Raw genomic sequence first — 24,869 nt, 5'->3', positions numbered from 1 at the left:
GAAATTGAGAAATTCAATCACCTGTCAAAATGAGACTGCACAACTGCTCCAAGCTTTAGAAAGGAGCCAATTACTAATCAAAACATTGCAGAAAGCCATTGGCTTTTACTCTGGTTTTTGTATTATTAGTCACATTCTTAGAACGAGCTCAAAGCTGTACAATTCTGCTGAAAAGTATAGGAAGATCATAGAACTCCCCATAGGTTATTTTCCCACTTGCATGAACAGTGTATTTTGAATTAGAAGTCTGTGAATAAGCACAGACAGATTTTGATAACAGTTCAAATATCCTCTTTCTGTCAACTTTTGAGCCTAGGATCTTAAACCTGAACAACTCAAAACATGTTAACTAAAATAGATGACAAAATTAGATGAAAAGAGGAAAGTTGTTAAACAATGACAAATGTTGAAAGAAATCATTCATAATTGGTGACAATATCTCTTACCTTTAAGGGGTTAGAAACTATAAGGAACAATAGATCAGCTGTGACTAATGGGGAAATTCAACAATATTCCTGAAGAACATTGTGAACCAAATGGATATTCAAGTCATCAAAAAAAAATTCACCTTTACAGAATAGCATTTTCAAAACTTCCAATTTATTTAATAAATTGAATTTAGATTCACCAAGTGTTGTGGCTGGATTCAAGGGTGAAGGGTGTATTTTTAACATTAATGCAATCTGTAATTTGTGATGGTGAGCTCGAAGTTTCCTGACAGATATGATCTGTGTTTAGTGAAAGACACATTCTGTGTTTTGTCACGTGCAGAACATGTTTTGATGATTCGTGTGTGGTCCGTGTTCTGTGCGAAGTATGGTCTATGTTTTAGAGGCGGTGGAATCTGTGTCTTGTAGTGGGTGTAGTCTGTGCTTTGTGATGGGCATAAACCATGTTTTGTGATAGATTTAGTCAGTCTGTCACGGAAATGTTCAGTGATGATTCGAGTTAGAAACACAGGTTCCACAGAGCAACTCATGATCAATAATTTGGATTGTTCGACTTTTGGGAAAGCTCCCTTGTGTGTTTCCATCCCTGCAGCAATTTTTAAATTTGTCCTTCTACGTTCTTGCCTGTTCATTAAGTTTAGGATGAACCAGAACCTGACATAAACTAGAAAAATGGCACATCTTTGTGTAATAATAAGACACCTTGTTGACTTCTTGTTAGAGATCATTGGGTCCTGGCTATTTGAATAAATTACCATTTTTTCTCGAGCTTCAGTGTGTAACATCTATGCAGCATTCTACTCTGTGTAAAATGATGACACTGCGCAAATCCAATTTGTGGAGGTAGTTGAAATACAAATATTTAAATTCTACGCACTATTATCAGTTCTTCTGTCCACCTTTATATGGCAAAGTGCCCATGTACACAAGTCATGCTACAGTTCCACGGTCTGCACTGTAGCCCATCATTCAGTGTCTCACAGTTTACACTGCGGCAAACCCCTGAGTCTTTCCCAGCTTTCCAGCTCTGATACCTAGGTTGCCCGAGACCTCTCCTTCAATCATAATAATCAACTACAGATATTCCATTAAAAAACAATGACGCCAGGACAGATCATTTTCAAATCAGAGGTGGATTACACAAGATTCCTTCACCATCTAACCCAACTCAATAACAGCAACAACTGCATTTATACCACATCTTTAATACAGTAAAACATTCCAAGATGCATCACAATAATATTAGTGTGTTAAAAATAGTTGCCAAGAGACACAAGAAATTTTGGGACCAGTACCTAAAGGCGTGTAAGAGTCAAATCTGCAGGGGCATCCTTAAACAGGGAGATAAGGAAAGAGAAGGGTTGAAGGCTAAAGGCTCGGCTACTGAAGGCACATCTGAATGTTAGCTCAAAGCAAATTGAGGGTGGGCAGGAGGCCAGAATTGCAGAGTTCAGAGAGGGAACAGAGGTGGAGGATCATGGTCAAGTGGTGTGTCATCACACCACATCCATCCACTATGGCCGCATCAACACCTCCCTCACTCGCTCCATTCCCTCTCCCTGTCTACAGAGTATTGATAGTTTGTCCTTCCATCAACCTCAGTTACATAGAAACATAGAAGATAGGAGCAGGAGTAGGTCATTCGGCCCTTCGTGCCTGCTCCGCCATTCAATGAGATCATGGCTGATCTTAAAGTTCAGTACCCCATCTCCGCCTTCTCTCCGTAACCCCTAATTCCCTTATACTGAAGAAATATATCTAATTCCCTCTTAAATATATTCAATGAACCTGCCTCTACTGCCCTCTGTGGCAATGAATTCCACAGATTCACTATCCTCTGGGTAAATAAATTCCTCCTCATCTCGGTCCTAAATGGTTTGCCTATTATCCTCGAACCATGACCCCGGGTTTCTGGACTACCCACCATTGGAAGCATCCCTCCTGCATCCATTCCAGGTATAAGCCTGGTGAATTGCCTTTGTACTCCCTCCATTGCAAGAACATCCTTCCTCAGATAAGGTGACCAAAACTGCACACAATACTCCAGGTGTGGTCTCAATAAGGCTCCGTACAGCTGCAGTAAGGTATCCTTATTCCTATACTCAAACCCTCTTGATATGAAGGCCAACATACCATTTGCCTTTTTAACCGCCTGCTGTACCTGCATGCTCGCCTTCAGTGACTGGTGCACAAGAACCCTTAGGTCTCTCTGCACTTCCCCATCTCCCAATCTATTGCCATTCAAATAGTAATCCACTTTCCGGTTTGTATTACCAAAGTGGATAACCTCACATTTATCCACATCGTAGTGCATTTGCCATGTATCTGCCCAGTCCCCCAATTTATCCAAATCACACTGGAGCTTCCTGACCCCCTCTTCAGTGCACACAACCCCTCCTAGCTTAGTGTCGGCTGCAAATTTGGAGATATTACATCCAATCCCCTCATCTAGATCATTAATGTAAATTGTGAACAGCTGGAGTCCCAGTACAGATCCCTGTGGCACCCCACTGGTCACCGCCTGCCACTCAGAAAACGAACCGTTTATCCTAACTCTCTGTCTTCTATCTGCCAGCCAGTTCTCAATCCACATCAATACCTTGCCCCCCAATCCCATGAGCCTTGATTTTGCATGCCATTCGTTTATGTGGGAACCTATCGAAGGCCTTTTGGAAGTCCAGGTACACCACATCCACTGGCTCCCCCCCATCTATTTTACCTGTCACCATCTCAAAGAATTCCAATAGATTTGTCAAGCATGATTTACCTTTTGTAAATACATGTTGACTCTGTCCGATCCCTTCTCTGCTAGTCACATGCTCTGCTATTACATCCTTAATAATGGATTCCATCATTTTGCCCACTACTGATGTAAGGCTCACTGGCCTATAATTCCCCATTTTTTCTCTACCCCCCTTTTTAAATAGTGGGGTAACATTAGCTACCCTCCAATCCATGGATACTGATCCTGAGTCTATCGAATTCTGGAAAATAATTCTTAAAGCATCTGCTATCTGAATGTCCACTTCCTTAAGTACCCTAGGATGCAGATTATCAGGCCCTTGAGATTTATTGGTCTTCAATCCCTTCAATTTCCCCAAGACCATGTCCTTAGAGATACTGATTTCTTTCAGCTCGTCCCTTGGATTAGTCTCTATGATTCCCAACATCCCTGGGAGGTTATTTGTATCCTCTCTTGTGAAAACAGAACTAAAGTAAGAATTTAATTGGTCTGCCATTTCCTTATTCCCCATTATATATTCCCCTGATTCTGGCTGCAAGGGACCTACTCTGAATTTCACCAATCTTTTCCTCTTGACATATCTATAAAAGCTTTTGCAGTTGGTTTTTATGTTTGCCGCAAGCTTACTTTCATAATTTATTTTTGCCCTCTTGATTAATCCCTTTGTCCTCCTTTGCTGCATCTTGAACTGTTCCCAGTTTTCGGATTTGGTACTTTTTTTGGCCAATTGATATGCTCTCTCTTTGGACATAATGCTGTCTCTAATTTCCCTTGTTATCCACCTTTTTTGGTTTATTTTTATGCCAAACGATTTCTGTAATTCTTCCATTAGATCTGTGAATGCTTGAGGGGAGTCACGTGATGGAGTAGTGGCCGGTCAGGGAATTCCAGCCCTCTCCCGAAAAGTTTAAAAAAAACACACAAAGCACAAAGGTACAAGATTAAAATTTATAATAAAGTAAAAATAAAGGTGAGAAGAAAATGGCAGCGAAGAGAGAAAACAACGGGAAGAGAAGAGGAAGAAAGAATGTCGGAAGAAGAAGGTGAAGGCCTTACCTGTCCGAAGAGGCCCGCCGCGGAGAGAGAAGCCCGCTCCCGCAGTTCAGTGGAAGTCCCGGGCTCGGGACTACAAAAATGGCTCGCAGAGTCGAGTAAAAGTGCGCAACCGTGCATGAAAAAAAACACACTGACGGGAGGGGGGAACAGCTGCGGAGTCGATCTCCACAGCTGAGAGAGACACCTGCAGCACAGCAGCAGGTGCAGAGGGTAAAAAGAAAACAAGGAAACAACAGATGGTCAACCCAGAGGAAGAAGAAGAAGAACAGAAAGAAATGGAAGAAGAGAAAGGCAAGACAATGGATGTATCTTTTTTTAAAGAATATATGGAATCAGTGAAAGAATGGCAATTACAAGAATTTAATGAGATAAAAAGAAGAATTAAGAATGCAGAAGAAAAAATGAATAAAATGGAAATGGCCATGTCAGAGACAGGAAAAAGAGTGGAAAATATGGAAAAACAACAAACAATTGTAGAAATGGAAGTAGAGGAATTAAAAGAGAAATTAGAAGAATCTAATAAAAAAGTTAAAGAGGCACATGAGCTGTTAGCTCAGAAGATAGAGAGAATTTATAAAAGATTGGATCCCCAGGGTCCTAGGAAGACCAGAATTACAGGAAGAAATGGAAATAGAGAGGGCACATAGAACTTTAGCCCCGAAACCACAAGCGCAGCAAAAACCAAGATCCATTTTAGTAAAATTCTTAAGATATACAACAAGAGAAAATATATTGGAGAAAGCAATGAAGAAAGTAAGAGAAGACAAAAAGCCACTGGAATATAAAGGTCAAAAAAATTTTTTCTAGCCAGACATAAGTTTTGAACTCCTGAAGAAGAGGAAGGAGTTCAATGCAGCAAAAACGATCTTATGGAAAAAAGGATATAAATTTATGTTAAAGTACCCAGCGGTACTTAAAATAGTTATTCCAGGGCAACAAAACAGACTATTCTCGGATCCAGAGGAAGCAAGGAAATTTGCGGAACAACTACAAAACAAGCAGAGAGATGAAGACATGTAATGAGAGTAAAAATGACCACGAACTATATGTATGTGTGTAAAGGGGTATATGTGTGTATATATATACCACGCTGCTGAAGATCCAGCTGCGCTGGATGGGTCACGTCTCCAGAATGGAGGACCATCGCCTTCCCAAGATCGTGTTATATGGCGAGCTCTCCACTGGCCACCATGACAGAGGTGCACCAAAGAAAAGGTACAAGGACTGCCTAAAGAAATCTCTTGGTGCCTGCCACATTGACCACCGCCAGTGGGCTGATATCGCCTCAAACCGTGCATCTTGGCGCCTCACAGTTTGGCGGGCAGCAACCTCCTTTGAAGAAGACCGCAGAGCCTACCTCACTGACAAAAGGCAAAGGAGGAAAAACCCAACACCCAACCCCAACCAACCAATTTTCCCCTGCAACCGCTGCAATCGTGTCTGCCTGTCCCGCATCGGACTTGTCAGCCACAAACGAGCCTGCAGCTGACGTGGACTTTTTACCCCCTCCATAAATCTTCGTCCGCGAAGCCAAGTCAAAGAAGATATAGTGTGTATACATGAATGTATCCGTATTTAGAGGAAAATATATAGAGTATAGACAAGAATTAATAAGGGAGGGAAAGGGAATAGAGGGAATAAGGAGGGAATTAAAAGAGTGACCTTTGTTACATATGAAAATTGAAATCTTTTCTGGGGGGGCTGGGTGGGGAGGAGTTACGGTCACTTCAAAATCAGTTGATGTTTGCGAGTGAATTCGCAAATCCAAATGGAGAGGGGAGATGTGGTTGCCCGACAAGGGATAAAGGGCAACTCAGGAGGGGGAGGGGAGAATGGGGTTAAAGAAGTTTTAAATAGGAGAATAAGGAAAATGTTTGATGTTTTAGAAATGTTGTCTTATAAAGTGTTCAAAACAAGAAAGCAGAAATGGATAAGAAGGAAAGGTGATGATGGAGAAACGGAAAGGGAAGATAAACGAAGTATGAAATGGCTACGCTGAACTATATGACTTTAAATATTATCGGAATACATAACCAAATTAAAAGGAAGAAACTGCTAAATTTATTGAAAGAAAAAATTGATATAGCATTTGTGCAAGAAACACATTTAACTGAATTGGAGCACAAGAAATTAAAGAGAGATTGGGTAGGACACGTAACAGCAGCGTCGTATAATTCAAAAGCAAGAGGAGTAGCTATATTAATTAGTAAAAATGTGCCAATTAAAATAGAAGAGGAAATAATAGATCCAGCAGGGAGATATGTAATGATAAAATGTCAGATATATTCGGAGTTTTGGAATCTACTCAATGTATATTCACCTAACGAAGAAGATCAAAAGTTTATGCAAGATATTTTTTTGAAGATAGCAGATACGCAAGGGAACATATTAATAGGAGGGGATTTCAACCTGAATTTGGATTCAAATATGGACAAAACTGGGAAAAAAATTAACAGAAAGAACAAAGTAACCAAATTTATAATTAAATCGATGGAAGAAATGCAACTTTTGGATATATGGAGGAAACAACACCCAAAGGAAAAGGAATATTCATATTACTCGGCTAGACATAAAACATACTCAAGAATAGACCTATTCTTGTTATCAGCTCGTATGCAAGATAGAGTAAGAAAAACAGAATATAAAGCTAGAATATTATCGGACAATTCACCCTTGATATTGACAATAGAGTTAGAGGACATCCCTCCCAGAATGTATAGATGGAGATTAAACTCCATGCTACTTAAAAGCCAGGATTTTAGAGAATTCATTGAAAGACAAATTAAAATGTACTTTGAAATAAATACGGAATCAGTGAAAGATAAGTTTATACTATGGGATGCAATAAAAGCGTTCATTAGAGGGCAAATAATAAGTTATGTAACCAAGATGAAGAAGGACTATAATCAGGAAACAGAGCAGTTGAAAAGGGAAATAGTAAATATAGAAAAAGAATTAGTAATGAAGGAAGATACAACTAAAAGAAAATAATTGGCAGATAAAAAAATAAAATATGAAACACTACAAACATATAAGGTGGAGAAGAACATAATGAAGACAAAACAGAAATATTATGAATTAGGGGAAAAAACGCACAAAATTCTAGCATGACAGCTTAAGAAAGAACAAGCTAAGAAAATGGTATTGGCATCAAGGAAAAAAGACAAACAAATCACATATAATTCAACGGAGATCAAGGAAAACTTTAGAGAATTCTATGAACAATTATACCAAACTGAAAACGAAGGGAAAGAAGGGAAAATAGATGAATTTTTAACTAAAATTGAACTACCAAAATTACAAATAGAGGAACGAAATAAATTAACAGAACCATTTGAAATAGTAGAAATACAAGAGATAATAAAAAAATTACCAAATAATAAAACACCAGGAGAGGATGGATTCCCAATAGAATTCTATAAAACATTTAAAGATTTATTAATTCCTCCCCTCCTGGAAGTAATCAACCAGATTGATAAAACACAAAGCTTACCAGATTCATGTAAAACAGCAATAATTACAGAAATACTAAAGCAAGGGAAAGATCCACTCGCACCAGTGTCATATAGACCAATATCATTACTTAACACAGATTATAAGATAATAGCTAAACTATTAGCAAACAGATTAGCAGAGTATGTACCTAAAATGGTAAATCTAGACCAAACTGGATTTATTAAAAAAAGACGCACAACAGACAATATTTGTGAATTTATTAACTTAATTCATGCAGTAGAAGGGAGTAAAGCGCCAACAGTAGCAGTTGCTTTAGACGCAGAGAAGGCCTTTGACAGAGTAGAATGGAATTATTTATTCAAAGTATTGCAAAAATTCAGTTTACCAGAGAAGTATATTAATTGGATTAAAGCATTATATAAGGGGCCATTGGCGAAAGTAACAGTAAATGGATATATATAAAGCAATTCAACACGGCAGGGATGCCCACTATCACCCTTATTGTTCGTGTTAGCTATAGAACCACTAGCAGAATTGATAAGAACAGAAAATAATATAAAAGTGATAAAAATAAAAGACAAGGAATATAAAATCAGTTTATTTGCGGATGATGTTATAGTATACTTAACAGAACCAGAACTATCAATAAAAGAATTATATAAGAAATTGAAGGAATATGGAGAAGTTTTGGGTTACAAGATTAACGTAAATAAAAGTGAAGCAATGCCAATGAATAATGCGGATTTCTCAAAATTTAAGAAGGAATCAACATTCAGATGGCAAATGCAAGCAATAAGATACCTAGGTATACAAATAAATAAAAATCTCGGTCATCTATATAAACTCAATTATTATCCACTAATGAAAAAATTACAGGACGATTTAGAGCATTGGAAAGATTTACCATTAACACTAATAGGAAGGATAAACTGTATTAAAATGAACATTTTCCCAAGGATATTATACCTATTTCAGGCATTGCCAATACACTTGACAGAGAAATTCTTCAAGGAGTTAAAGAAAATAATAAGGAAATTTTTATGGAAGGGGGGGAAACCAAGGATAGCACTAGATAAATTAACAGAATGGTATAAACAAGGAGGCTTACAACTGCCAAACTTTAAAAATTATTATAGAGCCGCACAATTAAGATACCTATCAGATTTTTATCAAACAAGGGAAAAGCCAGATTGGACTAGATTAGAATTAGATAAAATAGGGGAAAAGATGCCTGAACACATATTATATAAATGGGATGAAAAATTGGTACAACGTAGGAGTTCTCCAGTATTACATCATCTACTCAATATTTGGAAAAAGATTCATGTAGAAAGGAATAAAACAAATTACCAATTACCAAAACTAATATTGACGCAAAATAAGTAACTCCCTTTTACAATAGATAACCTTTCCTTTAGAGAATGAGAGAAAAAAGGGATTAAAAGAATAGAAAATTGTTTTTCAGGAAATAGATTATTATCCTTTGAACAAATGAAAGATAAATACAATATAACTCAAGATACAGTGCTGGCATATTACCAATTGAGATCCTACTTGAAGGACAAATTAGGAAGCAGTCTGAGGTTACCAGAGGGAAGTAACTTTGAATATGTGATTACAGATACAATGATAATCAAAAGATTTATAACAAATATGTATATTAAACTGCAAGAAAAGGAGAATGAGGAAACAAATGGTAAAACTAAACAAAAATGGGAACAAGATTTAAATATAAAAATAAAAAAGGAAACATGGGAAAAATTATGTTCTGGAACGATGAGAAATACAATAAATATGAGGTTACGTATGATACAATATAACTGGATACACAGGCTATACATTACACCTCAAAAGTTAAATAAATGGGACCCAACAGTATCTGATAGATGTTTTCGATGTAAAAAAGAAATGGGAACAACAATTCATGCAATCTGGACATGTGAGAAAGTAGAAAAATTTTGGGAAGATCTAAACCAAATATTAAATAAAATTACAGAAAACAATATACCAAAAAATCCAGAGATCTTCCTCCTAAGTAACATAAAAAACAAAGAATTTGAAATTGATTTGGATGGTGCACAAAAAAGATTTGTTAAGATAGCTCTAGCCGTAGCAAAAAAATGTATTATGTCAACCTGGAAATTGGAAAATAATTTGAAAATACATCAATGGTATATAGAAATGAATAAATGTATTCCATTAGAAAAAATAACATATAGTTTAAGAAATATTGAAATATTTGAACAAATATGGGAGCCTTACATGAAACACAATAGAGAAAACCTACCGGGGACATTAACTACCTAAATTAACGAAAGGAGAAGGAAATGAAAAGAAATGATTCAGTGGAATTTCTTGTTTTTTTAATTGAACGACAACATTGTTTGACTGGTTTAATGTATCTTAGATTTTGTACTTTAAATGGATGGGGGGGGGAGGTAGGGAGGGTGGGATGGGAGAAGGGGGGGGAGAAAATGACACTGTATATATTTGAAAAGGAAAATGTATGCATCATGGTCAATGTGGTTTATGGTGTGAAAAATAAAAAATTTTAAAAAAAAAGATCTGTGAATGCTTTCCATTGTCTATCCACCATCAACTCCACCATAAACTCCACCCAATCAATCTTACTCAACTCCCCTCTCATACCATCATATTTCCCTTTATTTAAAGTCAGGACCTTAGTTTCGGTTTTAATTCCTTCACTCTCCATGTCGAGTGAGAATTCGATCATATTGTGATCGCTCCTACCAAAGGGCCTCGTACAACAAGATTGCTGATTAGCCCCTTTTCATTGCATAATACCCAGTCTAAAATATTGGTCTAGATAACCGTCCCAGAAACATTCAAGGAATTCCTCCTCCTCAGTATTTTTACTAATTTGGCTAGTCCAATCTATATGCAAATTAAAGTCTCCCATGATGACAGCTGTTCCCTTATTGCACGCTTCTCTAATTTCTCATTTTATGCCTTCTCTCACCTCTACATTACTATTTGGAGGCCTATATACCACCCCCACTAACATTTTCCGCTCCTTGCTATTCCTCATTCTACCCATATAGATTCCGCATCTTCCGAGTTAATATCCTTCCTGTCAATCGTCTCGGTCCCTTCTCTCACCATCAATGCTACCCCATCCCCTTTTCTTTCTTGCCGATCCCTCCTAAATATTGTATACCCCAGGATGTTAAGTTCCCAGGCTTGCCCACCTTGCAGCCATGTTTCTGTAATCCCAATCAAATCGTATTTGTTTGTCTCAATTTCCACAGCCAATTCATCTACCTTGTTCCGAATGCTTGCATTAAAATATAAAACCTTCAGATTTTCTTTTTTCACCCTCCTTGCTCTTTCTGATTTTTTACTTTCGCTGCCTAACCTACCGTGCCCACCGTTGGCCTCTCTCTCTCCATCACACCTCTTCTGCCAACCCCTTCTGCTCAGCCTCTGTTTAGCCCAAGACCTGTTCTTTCCATTTCAACCACATCATGTTTCAAACAAAATCTGGAAGCGAATAGATTTTCTCCTGGTTCAAACTCCTTCTTTCTCAGAATCGACCTTCTCAGTTTCTGAAGAATTCTGAAGGAGCCCAGTTTCATCTAAAGAGCATAGAAAGTCAATAAGAGCTCCTCAACAGCAGATTGGATTTGTTTTAAATCCCATTTTGTGTTCATGTTGATTCAATATTCTAAATAAATAAAAGAACAGATGCCCTTGTGTTTCTATAGAAACTTCACTCCTTCAGAACATCCTCACACACCTTAAATAAAATGTGTTTAGTTCTGTGGGAATTATTGCATTTGATGCACGAAGAAGCAAGATCCCATGATCAGCAATGCAATAATAAATCTTGAGAATCCATTTTTAATTGTTGCCTAATATTTGTCCAAGAAATTGGGGAGAGATTTAATGATTTTTTAATTATTATTTACAGACGATTCCGGCCATTTAAGCCCAATTACACCCAAATGAATATGGCCCCATACACTTTGAAGGGTAGGAGGAAATTAGAGCACTCAGGGAAAACCCACACAAAATTGGCTAGTTGAAAGTTGGCTTTCAGTACAAACTCCTGAAAGACAGCAGCGGTTGCTGGCACTGTAAGTGTTGAACTAACTGCCTGCTGCTCATCTTCCAAACAGCCACATAGGTTCTGTTATACCTAGCTGAGTGGGCAGAGGGGCAAGTGTCTCACCTCTGGGAGAGTAGGTCCCAATCCAAGTGAAGGACAGTGTCAGCTGAGGTTCCACGCTGATGCCTCCAGAGTAAGACTTTAAACCACAGTGCTCCCTTCCCCCCTCCCACCCCATCGACGTGATCTACTGGGATCGTTGTCTGAAGAGGGAGGGAAAAAAATAATTGAGGACCCCTTCTCCCCCCCCCACCCCTGCACACAGCATCTTTCAGCTGCTCCTGTCTGGAAAGAGGTACAGGGGTATCAGAGCCAGCACCCACCAGGCTGAGGAACCGCTTCTTCCCATGGGCAGTGAGAATGGTGAACGACCAAAGGAACTGCTCACACTTACCATCCGAGACTCTGATATTCATGAACCAATATTTATTTATTTATTTGTATCAATGAAATACGTATTGTTTGTCTGTATGTGAGTTATGTCTGGTTGTGTTTGCGTGTTTTGCACTGAGGACTGGAGAACACTGTTTCGTCAGATTGCATTTGTACAATCAGGTGACAATAAACTTGACTTTGCTCTAACCCAGAAGAGGCAAGGCTATCCAACAAATTCATATTAAAGGCACCATTTAACCCTAAAGGAGCCCCGAGGTCAACCTACTTCCTGCCAGCCTTGTGGTCCCCTTTTCTGTGACTGATTCAATGAGTCCATCCAATATTTCCTTTCTCCTTTCACCTCCCCGTCACATGCTGCCTTTGGTTACTATTTCAATGCTTTCTGTTTCAAGCCCCTTCTGTAACATCTGCTCCAGAATGCTTTCTTCCAGCCCAATACAGTGGAGCGTGACCAGTTGGCTCTCAAGCTGGGCAACCTTCTGCTGCAGGAATACTGCCGTACATTTGCAATCACCCTGCACGCCTCATGGGTCCATCCAGGTTCCTTCCAAGTGTGCAGGCACTGCATTCTGCCAGACCTATTTATATGTTTAACACCAGCAGGTACTCTTTGTTAGTTACTGTTTATGAATTATTTCAGGTTATGTTCTTCCTTTTATCTCTTGCAAAACTATTTTTGAAAAATTCCTTTTGCTTGATTAACAAAGCTATTCTCAGGGAAAGGGGGGAAGACAGCGTAAGTAAAGAATTCATCGACAAAGAGGGAGAAGAAGATACACTGGGAGAAAGAAGATGAAAGCAGGGGAGGGAGGGAAGGGAAAGAGAAATACACACAGAGGGAGAGAGAGAGACAAAAGAGAGGGAGAGAGTCAGAAAATAGAGAAAGAAAGACAGAGAGAGACAAGGAGAGAAAGTGAGAGAGAGAAAACATTACATTACAATCCTTTCTGCCATGATGTCCCAATTTGTATAAATCTACTCAACAATTTAAACCTTCCCTACTTCACAATCATGACCCTGTGGCAGCTCACCACAGGGCAGGTGAACCGGCCCCGCTTGTAAGCCATGGGGTGGGGCAGCTGGCCAAAATGGCGCTGTTGGGGGTTTCCCTTCCTTCCAGCTCAGGGCTCAGAAACCTGTGCTTGGGGACCACGTGACGCCCAGATGACGTCAGAGCCCTCCAGCGCGGTTCTCAGCCAGGTCTGGGCTGGGAGTATAAGTGCAGCCCAGCAGCCTACAATAAACTAGTCTGCTCACTGAGCTCAACCCGTCTCGGTGCGTGTGTTATTGCAGGAGCAGTGTAGCCGCCGCTACAACCCTCTATTTTTCTTGCATTCAGGTACCTGATTAAGTCTTTTAAATGTCCCTATTGTATCAGCCTCCACCGCTACCCCGGCAATGCAATCCAGGAACCCACTACTCTGCGTAAAAACCTACCCTCGAGGTGTCACCTAAACTTTCCTCCCCTCACCTGATATAGATGACCTCTGGTATTTGCTACTGTCACTCCAGCTATGCCTCTTGTAATCTTGTAAACCGCTATTAAGTCACCTATCATCCTTCTTCGGTCCAAAGAAGGAAGCTCTCTTAACCATATCTCTTAAGAGATGTTCCCAAACCAGACAACATCCTGGTAAATCTCTGCACCTTCTCCACAGCTTCTACATTTTTTTTTATTGAAGTGATCGGAACTGAACATAATATCCAAGTGTGGTCAAACCAGAATTTTATAGAGATGCAACATTACCTCATGACTCTTGAACTTGAGGGAGGGAGAGAGGAGCTGTGCAGTGGGATTAAAAGGGGAGGAGCTGGAGAGAGGGAGGAGTTTAAGGAAAAGGGTCCAAAAGGGGCTAAAATGCAACAATGGTCACGATTGAGATGGGTTGGAAGGAAAACAGGAAGGGCCTGAGAGGTGCAGGATGCTGAGTGAGGGATGGTGTGAAGAGAAAGGATCGACAAAAAAGGGCTGTCGAAAGGGCGCTGACCAAGTACAGAGACCGGGGAAAGCAAATGGAAAATAAATCAAACAGGAAAATGAGGAATAAAGGGAAATGGGAAATGGAAAGGTGAACTGTTGTCTCAAGACTATTCAACGACACCCCGCCTAATCATATGCTCAATGGCTACGTGACGTCATGTCATGTTTACATTTAGAGATGCTCAATTTCCGATTTAAAGGTAAATTTTCAAACGCTGTGGGGACCTCTTTTGAGTTACTTTTATAATCTTTGATTTGTTATGATGGTAGAACTGTTGACTAATGAGACAATTTATCACTTTGCTAAGAATTCTGTCTTACTTTTTTTTTGGCCAGAACAGCTTCTTTCTTGGGAGTGAGTTTAGATTTTCCTTTTTTTAAATAATAAAATATCAAATCAATATAATCTGTTTGATTAAAATGTGAGGAACCTTGGATTAAATTGATAATTTAAGTGTAGTGCGTCTTTTTTGAATTTTAACATATGTGTACTCTGTATATTTGGATGGGAAATTTCAATGTTAAAAAAATATTGAAAAAGAAAGACTATTAACTTCATTACTTTCATGCTGAGTAACTGCCTGTCAAATGTGATCAGTGCCAATTCGCCTGCCATTTCCTTGATGGTCCAATCTCTCGCTGTTCTGTTTGCTCCGGGTAACGTTTGAAAACGGCACTGTATCCTTCCTGTTCATTGTTGTAAAGTAAAAGCAGGAACCCAATCAGTGGGAATTCTTTATTCCTTTCAGCTCCTTTCATCATCACCCTACAGGGGCTTCAGCTTAACTTACCCATGCGCCAGGAGCTGTCACTGTCACAGATTTTTGTAGCAGGCTCACTGATCTGACCTATTCAGGTAAAATATTAAAGGACGTCAGTCTTGAAAGTAGCAGATTCACTTACAACCATCATTCAGACATAATGACTTGGCTCATGTTTATGTTGTAAAGCAACAATACATTCTCTGACAATCAAAGTCCTGCATTCTTTCACTGCTTTGCAATCTCCTGAAAACATACCTCCATAAATCATGATCAGACACAGGCAAACCTGCCTAATCAAAATCATCAAGCTGGCAATTTACAGTCATGGAGCAGTCAGTTCAGCCCATTCTATCTAAGCTATTCAGCAGAAGTAAACGGCATTAACCTTCTCTTGTTACCCAATCCCAAGATCCTTTTTGCATCCCTCAGACCAGTACATTTCCAATCCTCTTTTCTGAGTGTGGGTAGTCTCTATGTCAAAGGGCTTCTGTTCTAATAATCCCCTTTCCTAATAGTTCTTCTGCCCTGCCATTGATAATATGCCACTCTTTCCCTTTGGTATCAATTCTGTGGTTAGCAGAACAGTGATCAATGGGCAGCAGATGGCAGAGCTGCCTCCTCAGAGTCCAAGTCAGATTTATTGTCAGAATACAGACATCACATAAAAGCCTGAGTTTCTTTTTCCTGCGGGCGAGGCAGAATTACCTCTTACTGTAAAAAATAACTGTACACAATGGACACATGTAAACAAATAAAGAACTGTAAACAAATTGGCTGTGCAATACAAAGATAGAGGGAATAAACAATAAAGTGCACAAGTAAGAGCCCTAAAATAAGTCCCTGATTGAGTTTGTTGTTGAGGAGACTGATGGTGGAGGGGTAGCAGCTGTTCCTGAACCTGGTGGTGTGAGTCTTGTGGCACCTTTATCTCCTTCCTGATGGTAGCAGTCGGAACAGAATATGCGCTGGGTAGTGTGGATTCTTAATGATTGCTGCTGCTCTCCGACAGCAGCATTCCCTGCAGATGTTCTCAATGGTGGGAGGGTTTGCCTGTGATGTCCCTATACCAGACCGCGATGCAGCCTGTCAGCACACTTTCTTCCACACATCTTGAGAAATTTGCCAGGGTTCAATCCTAACTCGGGTGTGGTCTGCATGAAGTTTGTATGTTCTCCCTGGGAAGACGAGGGTTTGCAGTTTCCCCCTACAACCCAATGATGTGCAGTGTTGGTTAATAGGCCAGTGTAAGCTGCTCCTTGTGTGCAAGTGAGCCGTAGAATATGAAGGGTTTGGGAAGTTGTTGAGAATGGGGAGAGAATAAAGAAATGTGATTAAGATAGAATTAATGTAGCCTTAGAGGGCTTGAGGCCTGTTCCCTTACTGTATATTTTTATACTTTGCCCTTGGAAATGGATAACACGGGGATTACCTCTAGTCCCTGATGAAACTTTATTCCTTTTCTTTTTAAAATATTTTTATTGTTTAACATATAAGCTTACAGAGTTTTAGAAAAGAAAGCACATAACAAATCATTTGTGCATATACATGTAAACACACAAAAAAAGAGATGAAACTAAATCGAGAATTCCTTAATAAACCTAAGAAATAATCATTTGAATTGATCTATAAAACCATGTTAAACCCAGTTGCTGAATTAAGCCAAATTAAAAAGGAATAAACTCTAAGAACTACATCTAATCTACCCCCTCCCTCTAATCAACTATGTTCTTTAGACTGCAATGTCAGGAAAATTACGGAAAAAAAATAACTTAATTACTGCCCATTGACACTGGGCACCTTTTTAGACTGCGTCCCTGAGTTCCAGTCCCAGTAGTTGAACATTCCTTTTTAGACTGCCCATGCAGTGGCAAAATTCCTCAATTGTGCCGTTAAATGCTTGCAGTCTAAAAGCCATAATATAATGAATAACAATGGAAAAATTGATCGAATGGTGACCCCCCCCCCAAACATTGGAGAGTGAATCTCCGGAGCACACGATAATTCTTCCAATTATAATCCACAATTTTATAAATTTAAACTTTAAAGATGGAAAGATTAATCTTTATTCTGCATGTTCTGTGGCACCAAGCTCTGATGTCTGGGCAGAATGTTCCCACTTCCACACCTTTTCTGCTCAGACCTTGGTGGCTTGAAGCCTCACAAGAGAGCTGACCTGGCTCAGTATTCTGAGAGCAGTACAGGGCTATCAATGGGTCTTGAGCTTCTGATGGAAGGTTAAACCATGGCTCAGCTGCTCGGCAGAAGTGGAACTTTGGACCTTAACTCCGAAATAGCTGAAGGTGTGTTTGCCAGTTGGAATTTGAACATCAGGAAGCATATGGAAGAATCTAGAATTGGAAAATTCACAGAGCAACAGGAGCAGAGAAGGTCACTAAGCAGGAAAGCAAGAGGCTGTGGAGGCACTGGAACACATGATGAGAGTGATGTCAGTGCAGATTGGCCAGCAGAGAGGTGACAGGCGGGAAGCAGAGAGGTAAAGGGAGAGAAGTTGTGAAGGCTGGGGAGCAGAGGAGTGAAGGGTGGAGGACAGAGGGTGAAGGGTGGGGAGAGGTGAAGGATGGGGAACAGAGGGCTGAAGGGTGCTGCAGGATGGGAAAGGTGGGGCAGTGAGGTGAAGGATGGGGGAGGTGAAGGATCCACTGGATGGGGAAGGGTGGGGCGATGAGGTGGGGGAGATGAAGGATCCATTGGGAGGTGATGGGTGGGGGGGGAGGTGAAAAATGGGGGGAGGTGAAGGGTCCACTGGGTGGTGAAGGGTGGGAGGTGGTGATGGGTGGGGGGAGGTGAAGGGTGGGAGGTGGTGATGAGTGGGGGGAGATGAAGGGTCCACTGGGTGGTGAAGGGTGGGAGAAGGTGAAGGATCCATTGGATGGGGAAGGATGGGGGAGGTGAATCGTCCACTGGTGGTGAAGGGTCCACTGGGTGGTGTAAAGTGGGTAGAACTGAATCGTCCACTGGGAGGTGAAGGGTGGTGGGAGGTGAATCATCCACTGGATGGTGATGGGTGGGGGGATGTGAATTGTCCATTGGGTGGTGAAGGGTGTGGGGAAGTGAATCGTCTACTAGGAAGTGATGGGTGGGGGAGGTGAATCGTCCACTGGGTGGTGAAGGGTGGGGGGAGGTGAATCGTCCACTGGGTGGTGAAGGGTAGGGGGAGGTGAATCGTTCACTGGGTGGTAAAGGGTGGGCCAGGAGGTGGTGCAAGTTTGGACATTGATAGTGGAATATTGGATGATGTTTTTTTTTGGAAGGTGGGAGATGAGAGGTGAGTTGGGAGTGTGTTGGGAGAGCATGGCTTATTCACACTCACTGTGCAACTGCTCCTCACCCTCCAGAGCCCAGTCTTCTCTATAGACATGGGTCCAAGTGGGCCCATTTATTGGGTGGGCTTTGCACAGCTTTCACTCCCATCCATGGTTCCATCCAGAATATATCAACTGCTCCTCACCCTCCAGAGCCCAGTCTTCTCTATAGACATGGGTCCAAGTGGGCCCATTTATTGGGTGGGCTTTGCACAGCTTTCACTCCCATCCATGGTTCCATCCAGAATATATTTATCACCCTGAAGTCAAAACCGTGACTGCCAAGACATTGACCTCAAGTATTTGGAAAAGACAGCCGATGTCGATGTGACAGTCGCTGGTGGGGGTCCGTTCACCAGCCCTGATTCCTGGCTCCAATGTTCTATCACAATTCTTCCCCATCTTTTTATCCACTGAAAAATCTGGCCTCCAGCCCAAGTCAAATTAATGAGGCTCCAACGTCAATGGCCAGACCTCAAGTGCCTGGCCCTGAAATTCCTCCTTGGCCCTCAGTCACTTTCCACTAGCTCTTTTTAAGATGCTCCAAAGGAGCCAACTTGGAACCTGTGTCATTCTCCCCCGTTTAAAGATACAAGATGCTTTTAATTTCATATAATTAATCAGAAAATGTAAGATTACACAAAATTTCCTTTAGTCTACCTTAAGGCAGACAAGAAATTTCCTGTTATCCCTACAGTCAGAGAAAGAGAAGCAAGAGAGTCCTCGTAGACACTGAGTGTTCATGGATTCGTCTCCAGCAGCCACCGCAGCCACACAGTGTCCAGTCCAAACTCTCGGCAACCTGAGCTCAAGATCCAGACCTCCAACACAATCAGAGGACCTCAGCGCCCTCGGCACCTTCTTGCATCCGATACCTGGCACCTCTTCAGCCAGTCCCAAGCCAATCTCCAGCATTCCATAGCCCGGTGTGAGTCCCTTGACCGCAGTCGCCAGCAGCCTGAGTGGGTTCCTTGCCTTGAGCCACCGTAGTCTGCCACCTGTATGCTCTTCAGCCCTGGAGCTCCTCACTGGTTCTCTGCCGTGGTCACTGTCCCATTGGGACAACCTCTCTGCTTCTTCTCACTGCACTAAAGTGAGAATTTTATGCTCTGTGAAATCACTGAGCTCACCCCAATCTGTACCAGGGAAGTGGATCCCTCTCATCAGCTTGACCCATCACTGACTCTCTATTGCTGTACAAAGGAAGTACTGCAATAGCAGAGGTGCACGTTGGACAGAAAGGAAAGGGGTGTGTTTCTGATAGACCTCAGACTGCCTCATAGCCCTTAACAAACAGAGGTCCCATTAACACGCAGTTACTGTTGCACTATAAAAAATACAGCATTCAATTTATACAAAGCAAGATCCCTCAAACAGTAACATGACGGTGAGCTGACTACACTGGACAACAAATGTTTTCAAAAGGTTTGCTTCCTGGAAAAAAAATTGGAGATTATGATAGACAACTTCATGCTGAACACAAAAATAATTTCAGAATTTCTTTATCATATAGGAAGTTGGAGAAATATTAAATTAACTTTTACTGTCTTTAGCATGTTAAGCTCTCCAATTTAAATTTAAAATTAGACATACAGCACTCTAAACAGGCCATTTCGGCCCATGAGTCTGTATTGCCCTATTTACACCGCATTAACCTATACCCCTGGTACATTTTGAGCAGAGGGACGAAACCGGAGCCCCCAGAGAAAACCCACAAACATGGGGAGAACGTACAAACTCCTTATAGACAGCGCAAGAATTCAAACCCCGGTCCTGATTGCTGGCACAGTAAAGGCATGGTGCTAACCACTACTTCATCCATGCCGATTGACTGTACATTTTGCACAACAAATGTGAGGAGTCCAAGGTTTGTCTTGGTCATCAATTTTAAAACCGAAATAGACTCTCTTCACAAGTGCAGTCATGCTGTATCTTTGAGCCTTAAGCATAAGAGAATGTATCACAGCTGCTGTGACATTGACAATGAATGCTACGTTAACTACACTCACTACACTATTGCCTGAAGAACATGTGCATCAACATGTGTTCAATCTATAATCAATGTAATACACAGCATCTCTGTATGTGAGCTGCTTTTATAGCCTGCCTGCATCTACCCTAAGTCAACATTTGCATACCACCTGCACTAAGTGCATGTCCAGGCTGTCCACTGACCAAAATAGCTTGCTTTGTGGACAATACACTAGTGCTGGAAATCACAAAAATATATTTTATTTAAAAATCAGAACATGATAGGAACATTTTTAAGTGATTTTCATGATCATCAGCCCAAAATCTATAAAATACCACCAAAAGTGTTCAGAAAGCAACATATATCTTGTGATGTTTGTCAGCATACCTGTACTAGGTGGAACTCAATGTTTTCCTTCGAAGAGCTGGGGATCTTTCAGGTCCACTGGAGAAAGCATAAGTAACCTTAATTTAACACCTTATTCAAGAAACTACATTTCTTAAGGTGCAGAACTTCATTGATGTGCCTGCTTTGAATTTAGTGCTGAGGTCTCTGGATTGAAACTTAAACCCATGATGTTCCTGACACCGAGTTAAAGACTCCTCAGTGCAATGGAGACTTTTCCCATTATTTCTCCAGGAACGACATGACAGATTATATAAAAATTCCTGCTACTCTCTAAAATATTTACATTTACATCTATAGCAACAGTCAGAACACATCAAAGACATTCATTACATGTTTAGATCATGCACTCTATGTACGAAGGAGTCGCTGGCAAGTTATTGCTCAGTCCTCGATGTCCTGGTAAGGGTTGTGGGGAATGGCCAGCTTCAATGAGAAATTGGCAAAGGTTTTACTTAGGGAATACCAGGATTTAACCCCAGTGTTGAGGTTTGAACCTAGCTGAAGAGGTGCAAGACTTGCTCCAGCTTCCCTTGTGCTTCTTGGTGGTGGACGTTGTGGATTCAGGGAATGCTGTGGAAGAAACTTTAATCAATTCCAACAGTGCATCTTGTAAATAAGATGCAGTCTAACCAGCAAGGGCAAAAAATGAATTACTTGGGTGATGGGTGGGATGCCAATCAGCTAGGCTGTTCTGTCCGAGATAGTGCTGAGTATCTTGACTGTCAATAGAACTACATTCAACCGAGCAAGAGAGGAGGAATGCATCGCACTCCTAACATCAGTTAAGTAGGTGAAGCATTTTTGGAATATTTCTAAGATTTATATAATCCTATTTAAATAGCAGCATTTAGCTATTTTTAATTTTTTATCTGTATTGTAGTCGTGCGCTACTGAAAAGGAGACACACACACACGAAGTGTAGTCAGGTTAAACTCTGAGTTTTGTTAGGACACAGGCCTGATTTTTATACTTGCACTGTTCCCACCGTGGCACCCCCTTGGCTGACGTCACAACATGCATAACAAAAGCAGGTTTCCTACGTGAAGGTAATTTCCTGCACTGTCCCTGTCTGTTGGCTGTACAGAAAGACCAGGGCCATTTTGGGGTTTCTGGTCTTTAAGCTGCCCTTGCCAGTCACCCACCGGTTCGCTTGTTAGGGCCAGTGCCACTGTGTGGGCTGCTGGCCTTTGGTTGAGCTTGCCACCCAGAGCACTGGCTCGATTGCCGCGGCAGCAGGCCGCCACAGTATTCCTATTTTTATTTTGTCATGGCTGATCTGGCCTTTGGCATTTGCAAGAATATTTCTTCCTGCTGACTGACAGAATCCCAGTGACAGAGTGACACTGGGAGTTATATCTCAGCATTGACTGTAATCACATTATTACACTGTCACTGTGACAAACCTCCAAATTATTCCACTGGCTTTGTAACATCTGAACATTAAAAGCACAATAGAAATGCTACTGACTTCTTATGGGTTTGAAAAAAAATCAGCATCCTGGTTTTATTAGAAGACGTTTACTGTGGCTTCGGGAAGATCTGCAATCGTTGCAGGTTTCGTTTCTTCTTGAGATTGCAATCAACCGTGTTTAAACCTCAAACGCATGAGACAAAGGATGAGTGAAGAAGGATGAAAAGTAAAACACGAAAGTTTGAAGACACGGGAAAAACACAACGCTGGAGAAATTCAGCAGTTTAACAGTGAACTTTGTGTAGCAAAGATAAAGACACACAACCAACATTTCAGGCTTGAGCCCTTCATCAAGGTATGAACAAAAAGAGGTGACTTAATAGAGATCTACAAGACTCTGAGAGGCACAGATAAAAGACGTCTGTGCAAAGTGAAGGGAAGAAAGTTTAGTGGCGTCATCAGGAGTACTTTTTTTTTACACAGAGTTCTGGGAGCCTGGAATGCCTTGCCAGAGATGATGATGGAGAATGAAACATTAGGGACATTTAAGAGATGGAAGAAAAATAGAGGGTTACAGGGTATGGAGGGTTTAGGTACTTTTTGGTAGGAATATATAGGCCCTGGTTCTTGTGCCAAGCACCTTGATCTGAAGGCAATTTTCCTTCCAATGAGCACATCTTTGGGATGTGGGAAAGAACTATGAATGCCACACAGCACTGGAAGTAAAAGTTAAAGCTGTCTCCAAGAGCTGTGAGACAGCATATCTAACTGGGATGCAACCGAGCTGCCCTTGTATGCAGGAAGCATTCCAATGGCAACAGCAGACAATTAATGGCCACAGCCAAGTACTGATGTCCAAAAAGTACCAATGACAGTCATTTTTGGACAGCACAGTTAGCGCCACACGATTAAAGCGTCAGCGACCCAGGTTCGAATCTGGCACTGACTGGAATGAGTTTGTACATTTTCTCTGTGTCTACATGGGTTTCCTCTGGGTGCTCCATTTTCCACCCACCCTTCAAAAACATATGGTGGTTGTAGGTTAATTGGTGCATTTGGGGGGCATTGCCTCATGGGCTGGAAGGGCCTGTTACTGCGCTGCACATTTACAGTAAATTTAACAACTATGCCATGCTGTAATGTTAGAAATAGGCTATATAACTTAAAAAAATAATTTGATCCATTTGTGACCCTGTGAAATATCTCTCAGGTCCCACTTCACTGAGGCAATATGTGATGGAACTTGCACCCCTCACTGCCACTCCAACACACCCATCAGTCACCCCCATGGCAACTCCAGGTGACTGATATGCACATCCCTTATCCCCACCCCCACTTACACCCCCCCCCCCCCCACCATGATGTGCCTCTGTGCCTAATGCCTTTAGCTTTGAGCGATGCCAATGTTGGTCATTGTTGCTGATAAATAAATGGCTAGCTCGTCTCGAAGTAAACTCTCTGAGAAGATGCAAAGCCTTTGGTGTGTTGGCAGGGAGATTAAACCGATCATCCTGCATGTAATGCCACCTTTTATCAAATTGGGGAAGAGTTCGATCTCAGAGAGACAACTTGGCTCATTGATGGGCAACGATCGATCCCATTCATTTGGGTGAATGGGAAATAGTGGGCTGTGTTAGTGAGAGGGTTTGACTCAGTCACATGTCAGTGACCTCCCAATCATTACTACACCTGGTCATATGAGGGTCCCAGGCTGCAAGGTGTCCCAATGAAATATGCATTTGCCTTGACATTCTTTTCTGAATATTCGCCACTCTGTTGTGGACTGAACTCTGTGGTTTGGCAGTCAGGGTGGTAGGAGAAGGTTGAGGAGGGTGGTGGGGGTGTTGTTGATGGGGCTTTAGGAGTGAATGGATCACTGTCCCCAAAGTTAGGCCAGGCAGAAAAGTTCATCTCACTACCCATGGTTCTTCTCAAACTCTCATCAGAACCAGCAAGGAGAAGGCGAGGCTTCAGATCCCATCAAACCCACAGCTCCCAACAATATCTACCCTCTGTTCCGTCCAACTTCTCTGTTCAAATCTGTCCGTTTAATCAGGTCCAATCCCATCCCACCCATCTCACTAAAATCCTGCTCAATTCACCGCCGTTGGCCTGCCATTCAGTAAGGTCAATGCCTTCACTCAAATTCTGGAGGATGGCTGTATAGGGAAGAGGCTTTGCCGATGAGAAAAATACAACTAGTGTGCTCTTACATTCAATGCAAATATTGGGCCTTACCCTGAGCATGCAACGTGGGTTAAAAGTCAATGGTTGGCTTGCAAAGTTGAAGCCAGCTTCCCTTGGATATCAACCTCACTTCAAGCTGCTTGGCAGAGGGTAGGCAGATTAGAGGAGTTTTCCCCAGTTGACGGTCTTACCTCGTCCCACTGGTGATGTGTCATTTTCTCAGGCCTGACCTATCAAGGACGGAGCAATTGGCCCATTAAAAAAAAAACTCTCCTCTCAATGGTCCCTAAGGAAGTCATTAGAATGCTCACTCAATGCTGTGGAACTGGCTCCTTTCCTCAAGCCCTAGTGCCACGCTGCAGGGAATGGCTCTAAATATAATATTGATAAATAAGCAGAGCAGAAACTGAGGCCTCTGTGCTTAATCCAGTGTCACTTTCGAGGCAGTTTATTGCCGCTTTTATTCTGCTTAAGTAATTATACCAGTTCATTCCGACATAGCATCATTAGCGCACTCTGTTTAGATACAGACCTGTGCAAGAACCAACTAAAATAAACACAAATAAGACTGAAATATTAATGATGGCCATGACA

General features: G+C 41.3%; 1 protein-coding gene across 1 annotated transcript in view; it reads right to left on the bottom strand.

Moving 5' to 3' along the window:
* plch2a (phospholipase C, eta 2a) overlaps positions 1-24,869 on the bottom strand; it is a 315,314-nt gene that overhangs the window by 184,988 nt on the left and 105,457 nt on the right. Inside the window, exon 5 of the mRNA XM_069918573.1 lies at positions 15,002-15,058. Coding sequence (XP_069774674.1) covers positions 15,002-15,058 — 57 coding nt within the window. The remainder of the gene's footprint in view (positions 1-15,001; positions 15,059-24,869) is intronic.

The sequence above is a fragment of the Narcine bancroftii genome, chromosome 2 (assembly GCF_036971445.1).
Source record: "Narcine bancroftii isolate sNarBan1 chromosome 2, sNarBan1.hap1, whole genome shotgun sequence".
Taxonomy (NCBI): Eukaryota; Metazoa; Chordata; class Chondrichthyes; order Torpediniformes; family Narcinidae; genus Narcine; species Narcine bancroftii.
This window is presented reverse-complemented; position numbering and strand designations above follow the sequence as displayed.